The sequence below is a fragment of the Montipora foliosa genome, chromosome 5 (genome assembly GCF_036669935.1).
Source record: "Montipora foliosa isolate CH-2021 chromosome 5, ASM3666993v2, whole genome shotgun sequence".
Taxonomy (NCBI): domain Eukaryota; kingdom Metazoa; phylum Cnidaria; class Anthozoa; order Scleractinia; family Acroporidae; genus Montipora; species Montipora foliosa.
In genome coordinates this window covers 10,611,662-10,629,380 of record NC_090873.1, presented here as the reverse complement: position 1 = coordinate 10,629,380, position 17,719 = coordinate 10,611,662, and the positions used below count along the sequence as shown (strand labels likewise).

At 37.3% G+C, this 17,719-nt stretch overlaps 1 protein-coding gene across 7 annotated transcripts in view; it reads left to right on the top strand.

Moving 5' to 3' along the window:
- Nucleotides 1–347: 347 nt before the first annotated feature.
- LOC138003606 (transmembrane and coiled-coil domains protein 1-like) overlaps nt 348–17,719 on the top strand; it is a 38,247-nt gene continuing 20,875 nt past the window's right edge. The window contains exons 1-9 of one of the 7 annotated variants that reach the window (XM_068849756.1): nt 422–444; nt 562–650; nt 7,278–7,415; nt 8,752–8,825; nt 10,922–11,025; nt 11,900–12,086; nt 13,238–13,309; nt 14,610–14,694; nt 15,560–15,617. In XM_068849756.1, coding sequence (XP_068705857.1) covers nt 437–444; nt 562–650; nt 7,278–7,415; nt 8,752–8,825; nt 10,922–11,025; nt 11,900–12,086; nt 13,238–13,309; nt 14,610–14,694; nt 15,560–15,617 — 815 coding nt within the window. In that variant the 5' untranslated portion in view covers nt 422–436. The other 6 variants (XM_068849754.1, XM_068849755.1, XM_068849759.1 and 3 more) reach the window with 6 other exon arrangements.

Genomic DNA, 17,719 nt, shown 5'->3' with positions numbered 1-17,719 from the left:
ACTTTGATCTCGATTTTCAGCGAGGATAGGGTTTGTTTCGAGACCACACAATCAGGGCAGTGAATACAGCAGATACAGGCTCTAGGCTTGTCTTGCCTGGTTAGGGCAAGAAAACCATATATACATATTGGATTTGTGACGGTGTTTGCAGAAGGAAACCGATATTTCAACAAGGGACACAAGGGAACGCAGAGCAAAGTTTGTTGGACTATTTCAAAATTTGGGAAAAGTTTTGGCATCAACTTGGACTAGCAAAAACTCTTTTTTTAGCAATAACTAATCCGACGACAACATTTGCATACCGGCTTTAATAAATTAATGCAAATGAGAAGACTGAAAGTCAAGGACCGAAGCAATCAACTGTCATTTGCAGAGAAAGATAAACAAAGTTAAGTTTCAAGCGGAAAGACATTTTAACACTTCTAACCAAGAGGTTATGTTTTGGTAAGAAAAAGCAAATTCTGTTTCAACGAAATTTAACGATTGCATGGCGGACAAGAGCCGCATCAGATCTGAGCCCGTGTCTATTTTGGTCTCTTCTTGTTCGCCAACCTCGCGCAGGCGATCGGCTCCCTTGGTGAGACAAAGATCACACTCTCTAACAGATGAAAATACAGCCAGCACTTTCCAACGTCGACGCCAAAAAACAGGTAACATTTTGTGAGCTACAAAAGCCTCGCTTTAGTAATAATAACTGAACGAAGACTTGAATAACCAGTTAGGAAAGACGGAATCCGGGGAAAGGTGGGGGAGGTTTAACGTTTTCTATAATATATCTTTATGGTATCTGCCGCCAAATGGGATTTTGTCTTTGAGCTTCTATCTTCCTGATTTCCGCTCCTGAGACGTTTCCTAAAAGGAGTCGTAATATGTTGGACTTACGAAAAATAACAAATGATCTGCGACCATTTGAAATTGCTCCTGGGGAATTTTCTTAAAGATTGTTTCTCCACGTATGCGTTTCAAATTCAAGTGCAAGATAAATATGTTGTGTGATATAGAGTTTTCAGCGCAAGAAAATAAACAGTTCTAGAACGATCTATCAGTCTAAATGCAAATTATTTTTAAATGGGGTCAAAATTTCGAGATCCAGGCGGGATTCATTCAAACCCAAGCGGGTCTCCCCCCATGTCCCAGAAGGATCTAACAACAACACTGACAACATGCAACAACAACAACAACAACAACAGGTTTATACATAAAACCAATTCTTGAAACAAATTATTGAAGAAAAATTGATAACATTTGACTTTGCAAGCGATGGAGCGCGCATTCTTTCAATATCAGGACTCATCAAATGATACGCAAACTGGTACAAATAACTTTTTTTTCCTCTACAAAAAAAACAAAACCGACACGGAATTTGTTGTTTAACGGCACTTCGTGTAGGATGATGATACGTATCGTTTCTCTAAGTAATTAAGGCAGGTGATGTTGAGAAAGCGGCAAATTTGTTCAGTCCTTTTTAACGGACGTGCAGACACGAAATGCGACAAATAAGCTAAGCGACAAGTCGTTCTGTCAAATTTGTAGGAAAAATATGCTAGGGTATGAAAAATGACCCCAGTTCGATCGTCACAGGAAATGGTGTCACGCCACGTAATTATCGGACCTGGGGTTTCTCGAAAGTCCCGAAAACTCTTCGGGACGGAAAAGCTATTTGTGAAACTGCTAACCCCTTGTTTTAGAAAGCCGATCTTTTAACCTGTTTTCAAGGCAACAAAAATAAAAATGGCTGTGAAGTTTGACGACTTAAGTCCTCTCCGTTCTTGAGATACAAAGGAAATTTTGATACCCGAAAATGGCCCGTAAAGTCTTAGGACTTTCGAGAAACCGGCCGAGCCCCTAAAGGAAAGGCGGAAAAAAAGAAAAGTCCTTGAGGGAAAAAATTACATTTAAACCAATGTGAAAGACGTGATCTCGAAAATAAATAAGCGAATAAATACTGCGCCATTCGAGTTTAACTATACCGCGCTGCATTGTGGGAAAGTGAGAATAAACAGTTAAAAATTGTTATACCTTTTTTCTTTGCGAAAAGAACAGGATATTAGGTCTCTGAAAACGTGAAATTTATGCTATGATAACTCTGTTCTTCAACGGTGATTTGCCTTGGTCGAGAAAAGGAACTGTAGAAACGCTGTATTGGACGAGAAAATCTCTGTGTTGTGTGATGTAACAGCGATGTCGAAAGTACCTCCATCTCCGAGATACGTTCGAGGTTAGCTAATTAAGCAGAAACGTCCTCCTTTATTTTACTTTAGATCATTTTAATATTACTGATTGCTAAAAGTCTTTAACCTTGTGCTAAAATTACCATTATTTAGTTATTGAGTTTTATCACGGGTTGAATTAGGGAAATGAATCGATATGTTTTTTTAACAGAGATTTAATGTGGAGATCAAGTCGTTTTTTCAACCAGTTTAATAATTATTAATCATGTGAACAACGTAGGCACGGATTTTGCCGATTTAACCTTTTTCAATACGAGCGCTCTCTTTTGGCCCAATGGTTACTGAGCATTCCCGATACGTGATATTATGACATTGCTGTCAAGATTTAAGACTGTGTGCTTGAATATTAAAACGTCCTCGTCATTTTGAACATGGCAGTTGTAAAATTGGGAATGGAGTCAGCTAAGTATATAATTGGATAGTTCTTTCGTCACAGGTAATTATTAATTCATGTATTGAGCTAGCAAAGAATTGGCGCCGCAAATAATTCGCCTTGAAAGTTTATTTTTGTAAATTGCGTGGATGATTTCAGTCGAAGAGAAGTTCATGCCCATCTAGCGCGTCCATGTTTGAATTGAACTCGATGTTCGCTCGTCCATGGAAGCTGAGAACTTATAATTACTCGATCGGGGTCGTCGATTTGAGGTAACAATACAAAGTTTGAAAATATCATTCCTTTTCAAGCGTTCTGGCTGATTATACTCGCAAGCAAGGCACTGAAATTATGCAATGTCTGCCGAGACGTCGACAAGCTTATATCATGTTAAGTTTATGTATTATCGCGAATATTTCCTGTATGGGATTATTTCTTGCATCATAACAGTACAAGCATGTAGAAGCTTATAGTTAAGCTCCCACGATTTCTTAGTATAACGCCGAGTTGTTCTGCATGGCTGCCCTCAAAACTAAACTGAATTACTCTTTTTTCGGCGATAGTTAATGATTTCTGCACTTGAAAATTTTTTATCATTCCTTGATAACTAACTAACCTTTCTCGATTAATTCTCTGACTCGTAATTTGGTTTTCGACTGCTTTTCGTCCGTTTTTTTTAGCAAACTCTCTCCCAACACAATGAAATTGTAAGTGATAATATAGTTGTCATTTTCCTGTGGCATTAATGATATTATTCCCAACAGTTATACAGTGAGCTGTTTTTCTGGGAGTCAGGATTAGTTCACTGTTGCCTTCAAAGTAATTACATTTCACTCTCCTACACTGCTACAGCACATTTGATAAGATAACTTCGTCTGGAATTTATCAGCTGCTTGCATATATTGTACATTTTAACTGAGTTGACATGAAAAAGAAAAAAATATATATTTATATGTTTCTCCAATTTCATGTGTTGTTGGTAAAATAGAGCGGTTTTCAATCGAGTGTCGAAAGTAATTAGATAATTACTTTGGTTTATAATTACTTCACTCAGTGAGTGGTTCAAAGTTCTCGCGCCACTTTTTCAACCAATCAGAAGTGAAACCAAAACCAATCGTGGCTCGCGCGTGCACATTTTCCCGCGCTTTGTGCCGGCGACGTGTAATTACTTCGAGTTTTGATTGGTTTGCTGGATTGTCTCCGTCCTTTATGATTGGCCAAAGTAATTACTTTGGTTTTGGTTTTACGACACTCAATTGAAAATCGCTCTATGATGCCAAGTTAATTAATTGTATCCACCATTTTGCATCGGAAACATCATTGGTTGGGTAAATCAACATGGTAAGTGTGGCACAAACAGAACTTTAGGTGTTACTAATATTCACTGAAAACAGCTGCACAGCATGGTTTTCATGAAAAAGAAAAAAATATTTTTGATAGTTATAAGGTTTGGAAATTTCATTTTTGTTCTTACATACATTAGTTCATTTTGTTTGCATGCATGCAGGAATCACCTCTGAGATCATAGTTACTTTGATCTGAATATTTAGATAATTACCATATAATTTACATTACAATATTGCTTTGTTTTGAATGACTGGTATCAAGACATGATATCATATTAGCAGTCTGCATATACAAGAAATGCAATGCAAAGACTGCAGTAGATTTACTAGTTTAGGGTACATCTTGGCTTAGATCGATGCATGCATGTTGATCAATGTGCATCCAGATTACCATTTCTTGGTGTTGTACACAATTTCCTGCTACAGTAATGCAACAGAAAAAATGAATTGGCTAATTATATTTGTCCAGTACATGTATCAGAAAGAATAATAAAAAGTATTTAAATGTCCATAATGTTCGCTTAGTAGAATATATTCTATATACAAGGCTCAAAGTTAAAAAATTAAAATATTCAAACCAAACGTTTTCGGCTGTTTGCCATCATCAGGGTGAGTAATGATGGCAAACACCCGAAAACGTTTGGTTTGAATATTTTAATTTTTTAACTTTTAGCCTTGTATATAGAATATAAGTATTTAAATGTTATCATCTTTCCACAATCTAATGAATAGTTCTCAATCTGTTTTAGCTGTCAGTATCTACATGTACATGTAGTGTTTTTTCTAAAAAAAAGTGGAGGTTTTTCTGTGGTGGACTGTGTCAAATAATGCACCTTAATTTAAATGTGATTTGCTACACAGGGTATATGTACCCTTGTAGTTTTATTGCTACATATAGTTGAGTAATTATCTGATTTTTATAATTTAAGAATTAAGATGTAGATTAAATGTCAATGTGTAGGTTTGATATTTAAAATTTTTATGATCTTCATACATCGCAATTAGCATAACAACCGTGGCACAACAACTTTTAATGAACATGAGTAATTCATGTGGCATTACATAATAGAATTAAGCTTAATTATTAACGCTCCCACGACCTAATATTTCTTATTTTATAATCTGAATCATCATATCATCTGAGGCACACATAAAAAAAAAAATTAATATGCAATTTGAATGTGTCACCACTTCTTAGTTGATGGTTGAAAAGATTCAAAATAATGTACTGCAATTTTTTTCCAAATTCACCATAGTCAATGTTTCCCTCTTCTGGATGAACAAAGGATTTATGTCATACGTTCAGGAAAACACACAAGAAACATGTGATTTGATTTTGACATAAAAAAAATGAGATAAATATGTTGGAATTAAAAAAAATTCACTTGCCATATGGGCTTTTAGCTACTTCTTTTGCCTTTACCAAATTGGTCGCATAATTATGTAGTAACCAAATTTCCATTTCTGTTTGATTTCTGGGCTGCAGACTGGTTTAACAAAAAAAAGAACAGACCTATCTGAATCAGTTGACATTTTTTATGCTATTGTAAAGGTATCCCTCCACTTCTGTTGTTATGATTCGGACTTAAAGTAAATGTCCAGAGGCTAACTTGACAACCATCCGGTTCTACATGTATTAGACTTAATGCGCAAATTTAGTGTATACCACACAAGCGAATATAGTGCTCTCTGCACACACTAATTGGCTAACTTGGAGGTGATTAGTAACTAAGTACTTAACATCTCTCTGTAGATTCACTTTTTATTTTAATAGCTTGTGTCGTATATACCTACAGTACTTAAACAATGAGTTATTCACCTCAGTGTCGGTCAAAGTGGTGGATATTTACCTCACCGATTCTCATCTCGGTAAACATCAACCATTGTTACAGCTGTATATACCTATAGTAGAATGTCACTCATCAAAACAAGCACGTTGATTGGTTGATTCTTGGTCAAATGTCCCTGATCAAATTCAAATGTATCCCGACTGGGATACAATTCTGCAGTTGTTGCCCACTCTGGATGTTTTGCTGCCATTGTTGACGGAAAAGTCTAAATGTATAACAAAGCACGTAATGTCTCGCAGGAAACTAGTAATTTATAGTTTCCCTTGAGTCCTTCGTCGAGGGAAACATCAGGACTCTCTGGAAAACAGAACTACAGTAACTGTTTCCCTCAGGACCAATTACATTGTATATTAAGTGTATAGTACCACTCAGGGCTCGAAATTAACGAAAAAATCCAGTCGCATTTTGCGATAAGATACGAAAATTTAGTCGCAATTTCGCAAATTTTAGTCGCAAAATGGCCGCGCTACATTGTGTTGTAAGTGGTTTAGCAAAAAATATGAGCCCGCAATACTTGTGTGTAAAGAAACCGCTGAAAATGGCGAATGATCGAAGGAATGGAGCTGTGCACGTAACGTTGCAGCTAAATTACTCGACACGGCTAACGCTCGGTGGTGTACGGTGGCCAATATACATTATCAACTCCGTTGATAAAACCAAAGTTTTGTAAATTACTCGACAATTACGCTATCTTCAGAGAAAATTTACGGCGAGAAACAAAATAATTTTGCATTTACTAAATTTATTTGTTTCGAAAGAGCGAAGATGACAACAAGTCGCAAATTTGCGACTTCTCCAGATATTTTAGTCGCAAAGGGAAAAATTTAGTCGCAAATGTGACTGTATTGGTCGCAATTTCGAGCCCTGCCACTCCGGTGAATAACAATATTATTATTGTTAAATAAGCCTCACTTTTAATTGTTTCATATGTCTTTTCTTTTGTGTTAAAAATATATTTATAATACATGTGCAAGAATCAAATTTTATAAAAACTGTAACCAGCAACTGAAAGTGCAAATAAAGTGTTGTTATTTGAGGGGTGCAGGGATAGCGCAGTGGTGAGGGTACTCGCCTCCCACCAATGTGGCCTGGGGTCAATTCCCAGACTCAGCGTCATATGTGGGTTGAGGTTGTTGGTTCTCTGCTCTGAGCTCCAAGAGGTTTTTCTCCGGGTACTCCGGTTTTCCCCTCTCCTCAAAAACCAATATTTGATTTGATCTGAGTTAATTTCATTAGTGTCCCCAATTAGTACTCTTGTGCTAAATCCATTGACACTTAATTAAACAAAGTAATTATAATTGTGGCTCAAATACTGTACAATGTACTGTATGCAGATTTCCTTCAAATTCACGCAGTCATGTGGATAGTCATCGAACTGTCCTGATATTTTTGGGTTTTAGAGAATGCATCTTATTAGTCCTCTTACAACCACGCAAAAACCATGTCCCCTAATAAATCATTATTTTCTGTCATGCAGGGCTTCGTGTGCAACTGGCTCACAAGGCACCCAGATCACTAAACGGTAGTGCTACGTCGTTATCGTCATTGGACACGTCTCCCCCACCGGCAGCTGGTTCCCGCTCTCCTTCCTCTCCTCGAGGCACCAAGTCATTTGGTAAGATGTTTTATGTAATGCCTGCCTGCAGTATACTACTGAAGATGCAAAGCTTTGAATTCTCAAGATTTTCAAACAATTAAAACAAATAAACGACAAAAAAAAGAGACAGTAAGAAATGTACAGGACATAATGTATGGTTGACAGCATGTTCTGCAGTTGAGAAAAGAGCTCAAATGTATTTTTGTTGAATTGTTACAGAGGGATTTATAGATACAGAGGGAAATACAGTTGCAAAAACTGACCAGTGTTTTGAGCGTACATGTATTTAAAGCCTTATGTAGCATATAGCATATCCTGGATTATGATAACGTAAATAGAGATATAGAAAGAACCACAAACTATTTAGAAGATTGTTACATTTCAAATTTTGGTCTGTGTATGACATCAGCACCCAAATAAAGTCAAATTGCCTTGTTTATGCAGCTGCGCTTTCAGATAATACTTTTTGTTTCTGTTACAGGACAGTCCCGTGCAAAAGTATTAATTAAAAGTTGACAGTCTCTTTCGAGTCTCAATTAGAAGTCTCGGTTCGATCATCGATTCACTGAAAACTGACCATGACATAAGTATGAAGCTGTGTGGCATAAGAAAATAAATACTGTGAATTAATGATTTTGGAGGGATGATTTCCTAAGTACTGAAAGGTTACGTAATACTAGATTGTCAGCTTTTGCAGTCAAATCTTAATTTTGATTTGGTTAATCCAGTCTGTGATCTTCATACACGTACATGTATGTACAGGTGAGAATGCATAAATGCTATTAAAGGGGCTAGGTCACGCAATTTTCGGCAATTTCAGCACTGATCGAATGGACATAGAATTAACTAAAATATCAAAATAACTGTTCAAAACTATAGAAGAACTCTAACAAAACACAGGGAAGCCAAGAAGGGACGTGGAGGGACAAAACTGAAGAGGATTGAAATGGATTGAATTTGGGTAAATTTGAAAAACGTCGGCCCACCTTTTTTCCAATTTATATCAGTCTACATGTATATCAAAATGTCATTTATACAGCTGGAAAAGCATTCTCAGTTGTTATGTGGCCGTGATTTTGCAAATGAAAGACTCTTGCTCTGCCAATTTGACGTTTAGAGCTCATAATTAACAAAATTAAACAAAATTACCTAAAATAGCTTGACCTAGCCCCTTTAAGGCATCTTGTTTGATGTATTATGTAGCACTCATTCTGTTAACGTATACATGTATAATGTATGTCAATGCATAATGTCTGCATGTCAATGCAGTAATGCATGCATGTCAATGCATAATGTGTAGTGTACATATTGACATACAGGAATTCAGTTGTTTCCTTTTTGCAACATTCTGTAGGTCTCCAATTGCTTCATGTACTTGGGAGGAATAAAGAGAATCATGGAACACACAGTGGAAAAGAAGATTCAGAGGTAAAGCATGAAGGCTGTCAGAATCATAGAAATGAGCATAGTTAAGAGGCAAATGGTTATGAAAATTTCTTTGTTGTAGGTTTTTGTTCTCGTTTTTGGCCTTGACCGTGCACAAAACACAATAGTTGTTTACTCCGTACTGCCAGGAACTAACCAATAAAGACATGTTGGTTGCGTAATTCATGCGTAGTATGTGAGTGCAAAACAAAAGATTGTGCATGGTCATGGACTTTCCAACCTAAATCTTGGCCTCTTTGTTTGCTCCTTTGATGTTTGCCGAGCTTCAAAACCAGTCCCCTCTGTTAACTATGAAATGAGTTGATCAACTTGGTTGATATGGTAAATAATTTACCATATCAACCCAGTTGAGCATAAGCCCTTCATCACATCAAATTCAAAGATGTCAGCTGCCAAATTTCGTTTCGGTGGTCAGTTTACCACATCAACGCAGTTGATAAACCCATTTCTGTGTTAATTGTAATTATCCCAAAATTCTTGAATCTGATTGGTTATCAACAGCCCTGATTTCAGCATTAACATGCACCTCATCTTGCGTGCACTTAGGGACGGTGCCTACTAATTAAAGATATTTTTGCCCCTGTGTGTGATTATGCAGGAAAGGTAGATCTTAACAAGTGTTATTGGAATCCAAAAAGAAAATTGGGGGTAACCATGGATTTTTCAAAGATAATTCATGAACAATATTTGTAAAAAGCTTTAAAATACAAAGCAATGTATGGCATTCTTTCGCAAATTGAAGCTTAATTATCTCTCAAAAATGCATGGTTACCCACGATTTTCTTTTTGGATACCAAGAGTACTTACTAAGATCTACTTTTTCCGGATAGTTTCAAACCGCGTAAAAATATCCCTGTATTAGTAAGCATCACCGATAGGGAATCCGAGTATCACGAGATGCGCAGAACATATGCGCAATAACAATAGTAGGCACCATCCTTAAGTTGTACTCAAATTGTTTAACTTTAACCAGAACTATGAAAAAAACTAAGAAAAGCTCAGCAGATTTAAAGCCATTTGATCACCGTATTCTGTCAAATGTTTTTTAAATTACTTGCCCGATTACTCCCTGAATTGTACTTCACTCAGTCCTATTACTATTACTAATCATTCTCCACCACCGTAGCGCCACAGTTTCCTTAGAAAAATAAACCCATGTATCAATTTGTATCAGGAGCATTAAGGCTGGTTATAGGTTTTGTTGTCACGTCTTTACCATTTTTGTGATGCTAATAGGCATAGAAGACTGGTCTAATAACAGCCTTAACACTAGCTTAAACACGAGGACGCACTATAAAATTTATGGTGCCTAATAGGCATATGCAAATGACTTATCAATCAACCATGGATGCAGCTGAGCTCTGTGATAATTTGTGCAATAAAAAAAAGCCCCTTATGGCAATGTGTCTGTAATATGTTATAAATGTTATCTGTCATCCTTTTTTTTTTTTTATTAATCCCAGTCCCTTTTTCTTGTGCTAGAAATTTGGTTTAGGGCTTCTGTCTCGATCTGTTTCTGTTTGTTAATTACCATCTTAGATAATTAATCAGTCGTTCTTGAATGAATTCGAACAAAAGCAGTGCTTGTCAAGCCACCCCTTTTATAGTGCGTCTTCGTGTTTAAATCACACCATATTAAAATGAATATAAAATATTCTAAATTGCAAATAGTATAGGCTTGCAAATCATTGCGAGTCAAGCCACCCCTCTTGTAGTGCGTCTTCGTGTTTAAATCACATCATTAATGAATATGAAATATTCTAAGTTGCAAATAGTATAGGCTGGCGAGAAATTAAATTAAATCAAACGTCATTGAGTTAATAAATTAATGCCATAATAATTTAATTGTTGTATGGTGAATTAATGCAATAATAATTTAATACCACATTAATTTAATAATATTCTTTTTGTAAAGCAGAGGCAGCAGTATTATAGGTGGGACATTAAATTGATTTTAAACAAAATATTTATTATTTTTGTAGGAAATCATCTTCTACTTTAAGATGACCTTTAATTTAATTGTATTTCATACAACTATCTTGTAATAATGCTTGCTCGGGTTCTCTGTCTACATGTAGGCTGAAGATAGCGGAAGAAATCAAGGAAGTGTGCCAATAGATAAACACAAGAAACAATTTTCTCAAGTGCTGGCTGAAATACGTGAAAGGGCGATGCCATCATCGTAAGGAAATAAATAAATAAATAAATAATTAAGTAAATAAATAAATAAATAAATAAATAAATAATAATGTTTTTACCTTTGCCGGTTGACACGCAAGTCACCTGGGGCCCGTTTCTCGAAAGTCCCGAAAACTTTTCGGGACCGAAAAACTATTTGTGAAATTGCCAACCGCTTGTTTTGGAAAGCCGATCTTTTAACACGTTTTCAAGCTAACTAAAAAGAAACATGTCTGTGGAGTTAGACGACTTAAAACCTCTCCGTTCTTGAAAGACAAAGGGAATTGTGACACCCGTAAAGTTTCGGGACTTTCGTGAAACGTGCCCCTGATCCTTCGTTAGAGATAGAGGGGCAATTAGAGGGGGCTGCCCCACCTGAGAAAAACGTCACCTCAAAATATTACTTTGCAATATCGTAAGTCTTTCGCGATTATTCCAAAGTATCCTAAAAATAAATTGGTACGAGCGGTTTCAGAGTGAAAATAGAGAATGAATGTTTCATCTTTTTACGCTCGCGTTGTCCTCAAAACCTCAAATTTGGTGATTTCACGCCGTTCTTAAGCAGAGTGCCGCGAAAATATGCGCCAAAATTCGTGCCGCACGGCAACATGATTATTTTTCCTCTTTTGACCAATGATATCATTGTTTTGTGTCATTGTCGTTGCCGTAGCGGTCCTCAGTAGGTAGAAATATATGTGTTTTATGGGGGATGGGGGTGGGGGGCTAACATTCACTTCAGCAACCTACAATAGCTCCTAAGCAGTAATAACTGCGATGTTTGGTGAAAACGCCTGAAAGTTTCATGGAGCCAAAAATAATTTTAAAAAGGTAATTTTGCGAGTGAGGTTAGAATTAAAATTGGGATGAAATTTCATTAGGCTTGGCAGACGCCGCAGCAAGACTCACGAGGCGCAGTCTGCTGACAATCGTAACCGTGCCGAAAGTGACAGCGGTGTCCGCCCCAGGGGACCCAGCATTGTTAGCATGCCAGACCAGCTACCTCGAGGAAGAAGCGGAACAGGGTTGTCATTAAACGAGGCAGACGATTCTGCAGATGTGGATTCTGTATGTACAAAAAAAATTAAGATCTTTTGATCTATGTAAATGTGGACATAGATGTTTGTAGTGCGAAGAACGTTCATTAGGAAAAAAACCAGGTAGTACAGGTTGTACCATGGAGCAATAGGCCATTTCCGAGTTCGTCTGCCTCCTCTTCAAAGCGAGTCTAAGTGCGTAGTTTTTGTGATGGTAATTAGTTCCACTTTACATATGAATGAAAACTAATTTTCATAAGAAAAACTTTGCACTTAGACTCGCTTTGAAGAGGAGGCAGATATGAACTCGGAAATGGCCTATTACATTGAAGCAGTGTTAGGCTCCATAATCATAAGTCGCGTCTTTTACTGTCACAGTGGTGACAGCGATTCTTCTTTCTAAATCATTAAATGACCATTTCCCAGTTTTCTTGATAGCTCGATCAGTCAAACGCTGCACCGAGGCCATGGTTTCAAATCTGATTTTTTCAGATTTTGTTCTCGTTAATGCTTAATTTAGGTCTGTAGGAGCGACGTTCAAAATCTCAACATGCTTCTTTGCGTAGTTCAAAAGTAACATCAATTAAATGTTTAGTCGTTTCATTGAGGCACAATCCTTTCCGGGATTGTAACGAACTTACATAATGACTTATGAACCCCCATGTAGTTGCCTTGATAGCTCGAGTGGTAGAGCGTTGAACCGGTATTTTATGAGAACTGTTGGAGAATATGATGAATCACTCTTTGTTAAAGGGGCTATGTCACGTTATTTTAGGGTGTTTCGGGGAGATCTTTGGTTAATCACGAGTTTAAACGCGAAAATCATGGTAATGTGGAATTCCTCTACTGATAAAATTATCGTTTTGTCACATACAAGATGATTCGGAGCAAAAACGACCTTTTATCCAGGCGATAAATTGCTATAAACTTGATTAACGTTGGGCCGACTTTTTTCCACAAGATCACTCAAATGCAATCTGTTTCAATCGTTTGTGTTTATCCATGCGTCTCTTTCCTTTTGCTTTAGTTTCTTTTATGTTGTTCAACAGTTTGAAGTGGTTATCGCAATGTTTCATTCCACTTTTTGGGCATTTTGAGTGTCATGAAATTACATCATTTTACCGTGACATTGCCTCATTTAGGAACTCTTAATGCAAACATTAAAATATGTGATCTTTTTAGCTGGATGGTACTTTGAGCTCTCATGAAAAAGGAAGCACAGATGAAGTAGATGGGCAGATCATCGACTCTGAGGTAATATACACATGGAACCATTGGTGGTGTCTGTGGTCTGTTTCTGTTTGAGAGAGGGGCTCAACGTAAACTTTGTGGAGTTTATGGCGCGGGAAAAAGATTTTTCATTACCATGGCAGAAAAACTTATCACACGAGTGTCCACCTGTAACTGCACTGTGAACTTGTGAGGGTTTTCCAGGGCTTTTGGGGAACAAGGGAGCAAAGACAAAATATCTTAGGGAACAGGGGATCATAAACCATTTTATGGATCAAAAAGCTGAGAACAATTACTATAGGAAATTTTCGACAGTGACTTTTTTGAAGGTCAAACGACGTTCTCTAAAAACTAGATAAAGACGTTTCGACCGAAAGCCTTCGGTCATTCTCGGTTTGAATTTGACAAAAAAGCGACACCTTCTTCAACGGTTCATATTTGCGTATGTGGGGGTGCAGGGATGGCGCAGTGGTGAGAGCACTCGCCTCCCACCAATGTGACCCGGGTTCGATTCCCAGATCCGGCGTCATATGTGGGTTGAATTTGTTGGTTCTCTACTCTGCACCGAGAGGTTTTTTCCGGGTACTCCGGTTTCCCCTCTCCTCAAAAACCAACATTTGACTTGATTTGTGTTAATTGTTAATTTCAATTTACAGTGTCCCCAATTAGTGCTCCAACGCTAGAGCGACTAGACACTTAAATAAAGTTCCTTTCTTTTTTCTTTTATAAGTACACGTGATCTCTGTGCGAGGCGAGGGACATTACGCAATTGAAACATAAATGTCCGGGATTTCTATATGTTCATTCCCCGTATTCTGATCTCTCTTTGAATGCCAAGCCTCCAGGAAAAGTCTCTTGTGATAGTCAGCTGCCTTGTCAACTATAATCAGGGTTCTCCCTACATGTAGTTTTCAGCACAACTGGTAAGGGACCTTTTCAAACCGGTAAAGCATTTTTTTAATGTTGGACGTTCTGCAACGGATAAGCGACTTCTGAGCGTTTGCAGGCGGTAATAAGTGCTCTTAAAAGCGGTAAATTTTACAGGTTACCACCTAATAAGGAGAACCCTGTATAATGGCATGGTCAACGTCTTTATCAAGTTTTTAGTGAACGTCGTTTGACGATCAAAAAAGTCAGTGTCCAAAATTTCTTATAGTAATTATGCAAATGCCTGACTGCAATTTCAGCATATTTAGCTGAGAACAAGTTTGAAAGTATTTTCGGAAACAAGGGAACACGAGAAAATTCTGAAAGAGAGCGAGGGAAACCGCCTGGAAGGCCCTCATGCATATCTCGGCTGATGAAAGTCTTTTTGTTTTTGTAGAAACAAAGGCAGCGAGTCGAGTACTTGAATTATAAAATCAAGAAAACCAAGGATCAAATTCGACAATTGCAAGAGGAGAGAGACGGTATGGAACCATGCTAAATTACAAAACTCGATCTTGAGTGGCGGGCAATAAATAAATCTTCTGGAGTTTCCTACTCGTCCTGCACTTTTTAGGACAACCGCTGTAAAGCAAAACCGCGTTTTCTTAGAGCAGCACCGCTGCCTTAACGTTGGCGCTGAACAAACAAAGATTAAGGATTAATTTTGAGTGTAGGGCACTTAAGCGCCTCAGCACTTTCTTGGGATACTTAGAGTTAACTTATGAGCAGTTGAGCGGAAAAAGCTTTCTACAGAGTAGAACAGCAAAGAGGAACTCGATAAAGGTGAGATACATTTATATGGCGATACTCACCGTTACGTCACCAATTGTCATAAATGTGCCATTCAGATCTAGAGATCTATTGGCTGTCGAAACAAAGGTTCTTCAGTTCTGTGGTTGGCAAGATTTCAAAAGAATTGTTTATAAAGCAGTGAATATAATGTGGAAAAACGGTTTCTTAAGGGAACATGAAGCTTACAGGCATTCATCACGCAAAGGGCAGGTCACGCGACAAAGTGAGATTGTCTGCGTTCAAACTTTTGATCTTAGCGGGAGATTATTTTTGTAATTAGTCTTGTCAATAACAGGGTCAGGAGTCAGAGTCAGAAGACATTTTATTTGCCAAATGAGCGATATAGATTTGCTAAAAAATATTCGTGGAAGTCTGTATGAAGTTTGCAAACACGTGTGCGGCAAAAAGCGCGATCACACACATTTGTAGAAATGCTTGGATTTCAATGTTGCCTCCACCATTCAATTTAAAAGCAGATTTCGAAATCTTCTCGCAAACACTGAATTTCGAGCTTTTCGCCCCTTTTTTTTACCTTTGTGTCAATTCTATCCACAGAATACGTCAAAGAATACTTAGAATCAACAGAGGGTTCTCATAAATCAGATAAATCAAAGTAAGTCAAAAATATCACTACTGTCTTTTTTTTGAAGGCGTCGGGTATTTTTTTAACCACTTTAATCTCTTTATAAATATCCCAGACAACTGCATCGTGTTTCCTTATAGAACATTAATTTTATTGTCCTCCGTAAGTTTCAAGAGCCAGATACACTAGCTGCCTTGCTTAATCCACCTAGAAAATTTGATGATATCCCATCTAAAAGATACTGTGATGTTAAACATGTATGGATACGTTGGCATTAAAGAGGCTGATCTTTACCGCTTGGGCATCAAGCAAGAAAGTTTAGTGAATGTCCACAAAACTGATGGTGCATTGTAGCACGTGTGTTCCGTGATTATTTTTAATATGAAAATGAATAGTAGTTAGTCACTTTCACCGTTAAGTCTTATGTTCGTCTGGACTTATCATTTTTTGTTCATATGACGAAAGTGTCAATCATTCCTATTTTACTTTTCTGCCACTTGTATTTCACTTTCTGGACACGATTGGTACAAACTGACAAGACTTTTCAGAAAGGAGAAATAGTTACAACTTTGAAGGTGATCCGCGTGTTGTTTAAACATTTGCGGATATTTTTGAAGTTTTGCACGCATAGGGCCAAAACACTGGGAGTGATCTATGCGCTAGTTAACCGGTTATAACCTTTTATCATTTCAAGTTAGTCCACGCTGTGTTCAAAGGTAATCAACGTGTTGAGGCATGTAGGTTTAGTTTGGCAGCACCGTGATAACCAGCAATGTTTCTTTGAAAGAAAAACACTTTATCTTGCTCCGTGGAGATACTACATTTCTCAGTTGAGTACGGCACTAGGGAAGTTTGGTGACAAAGTTTCAGCGTTGAAGTTACCATGTTGTCAAGGGCTTCTTTTCGCGTTTTGACGTCACTTGGCGTTAATTTGATTTAACCGTTACCATTGTTGATTTCGGCGAGCTTCGTCGCTCATGACGTCAAGGCCCTGAAAAGTTACTCTTGGAAACGAAGCAAGTTGCCCTTGACAAATGAAATTCAAACGTTGAAACTTGCCAGCCGCCTCGACGTTCGTTGATTTGCCGCTCATCCAAAGAAATGGATGAGTCAGTCCAGTTTCGACTTGTCAAACGTATTTTTTTATTTTTGCACGTGATCAATCGCCAGCGTCATTAATATTTTGAAATTTACAACAGTTTGGCAATTTAATTCTCAAAAGTATTTCCTTCGTGTGTTGGTTACACAAACTAGTCTGACAGAAACGCATAAATTTTTCAATAATAATAATAATAATAATAATAATAATAATAATAATAATAATAATAATAATAATAATAATAATAATATATTACATTTTTGTATCTTTATATATATTACCCTATAGCGCGAACGCAACTTGAGAAAAAAGAAAGTCAAATACAAAAATAAAGATAGGTATCTACAAGGATACGATAAAAATGTATAGAAAAGAAAAAGGTATATGTATACACTTGTAAGGTGATCTCACGCGCCAACTAATTAAAAGATAAAAAATCATGCAGAAATGCACATTATGTATATAACTACTGCAAGTAAGCCTCTTGAAATAAAAATGTCTTAAGCAGTTTCTTAAAAGTGTTGATGTTCGTGCAGTAAAAAATGAAATGGCATTTTAAGAGTATGAATTATCTTTAGTTTCCGATGAAATGATTCGTTGATTGTCGTGTGTTTGTCCGAGTCGTTCGAAAATATCCCGACTGTTTGTTTTCGTTTTGTGGTTTTGTGGTTACTGGTCACGCATGACTGACACCGAATACGTTTCAATTTTTAACAGATACTCAATACGAAATTTCGAGCCGGCTGGCAGAGTCTTTTTTCCTCTTCCCGGCTTATTTAGGAATAACGAAAGAGACTCTGCTCGCATGGAAGTTTGGCAAACAATACACGTGGATATTTTTCTTATCCCATCGGGGCTCCGAAAAAATACGAGTGATAACGAAAATGACCGAACTTTGTGAAACGGCAGGTTCGTATTCATCGTTGTAAAGTACGAAAATTCTAGAGTATTTTGGTTGTCTCACGAGGTATTCATTTGTGACGGAGACCCCGGTGTTTTGACGGCGTGTTGTCAGTCTCTTCCAGGCCTTGGA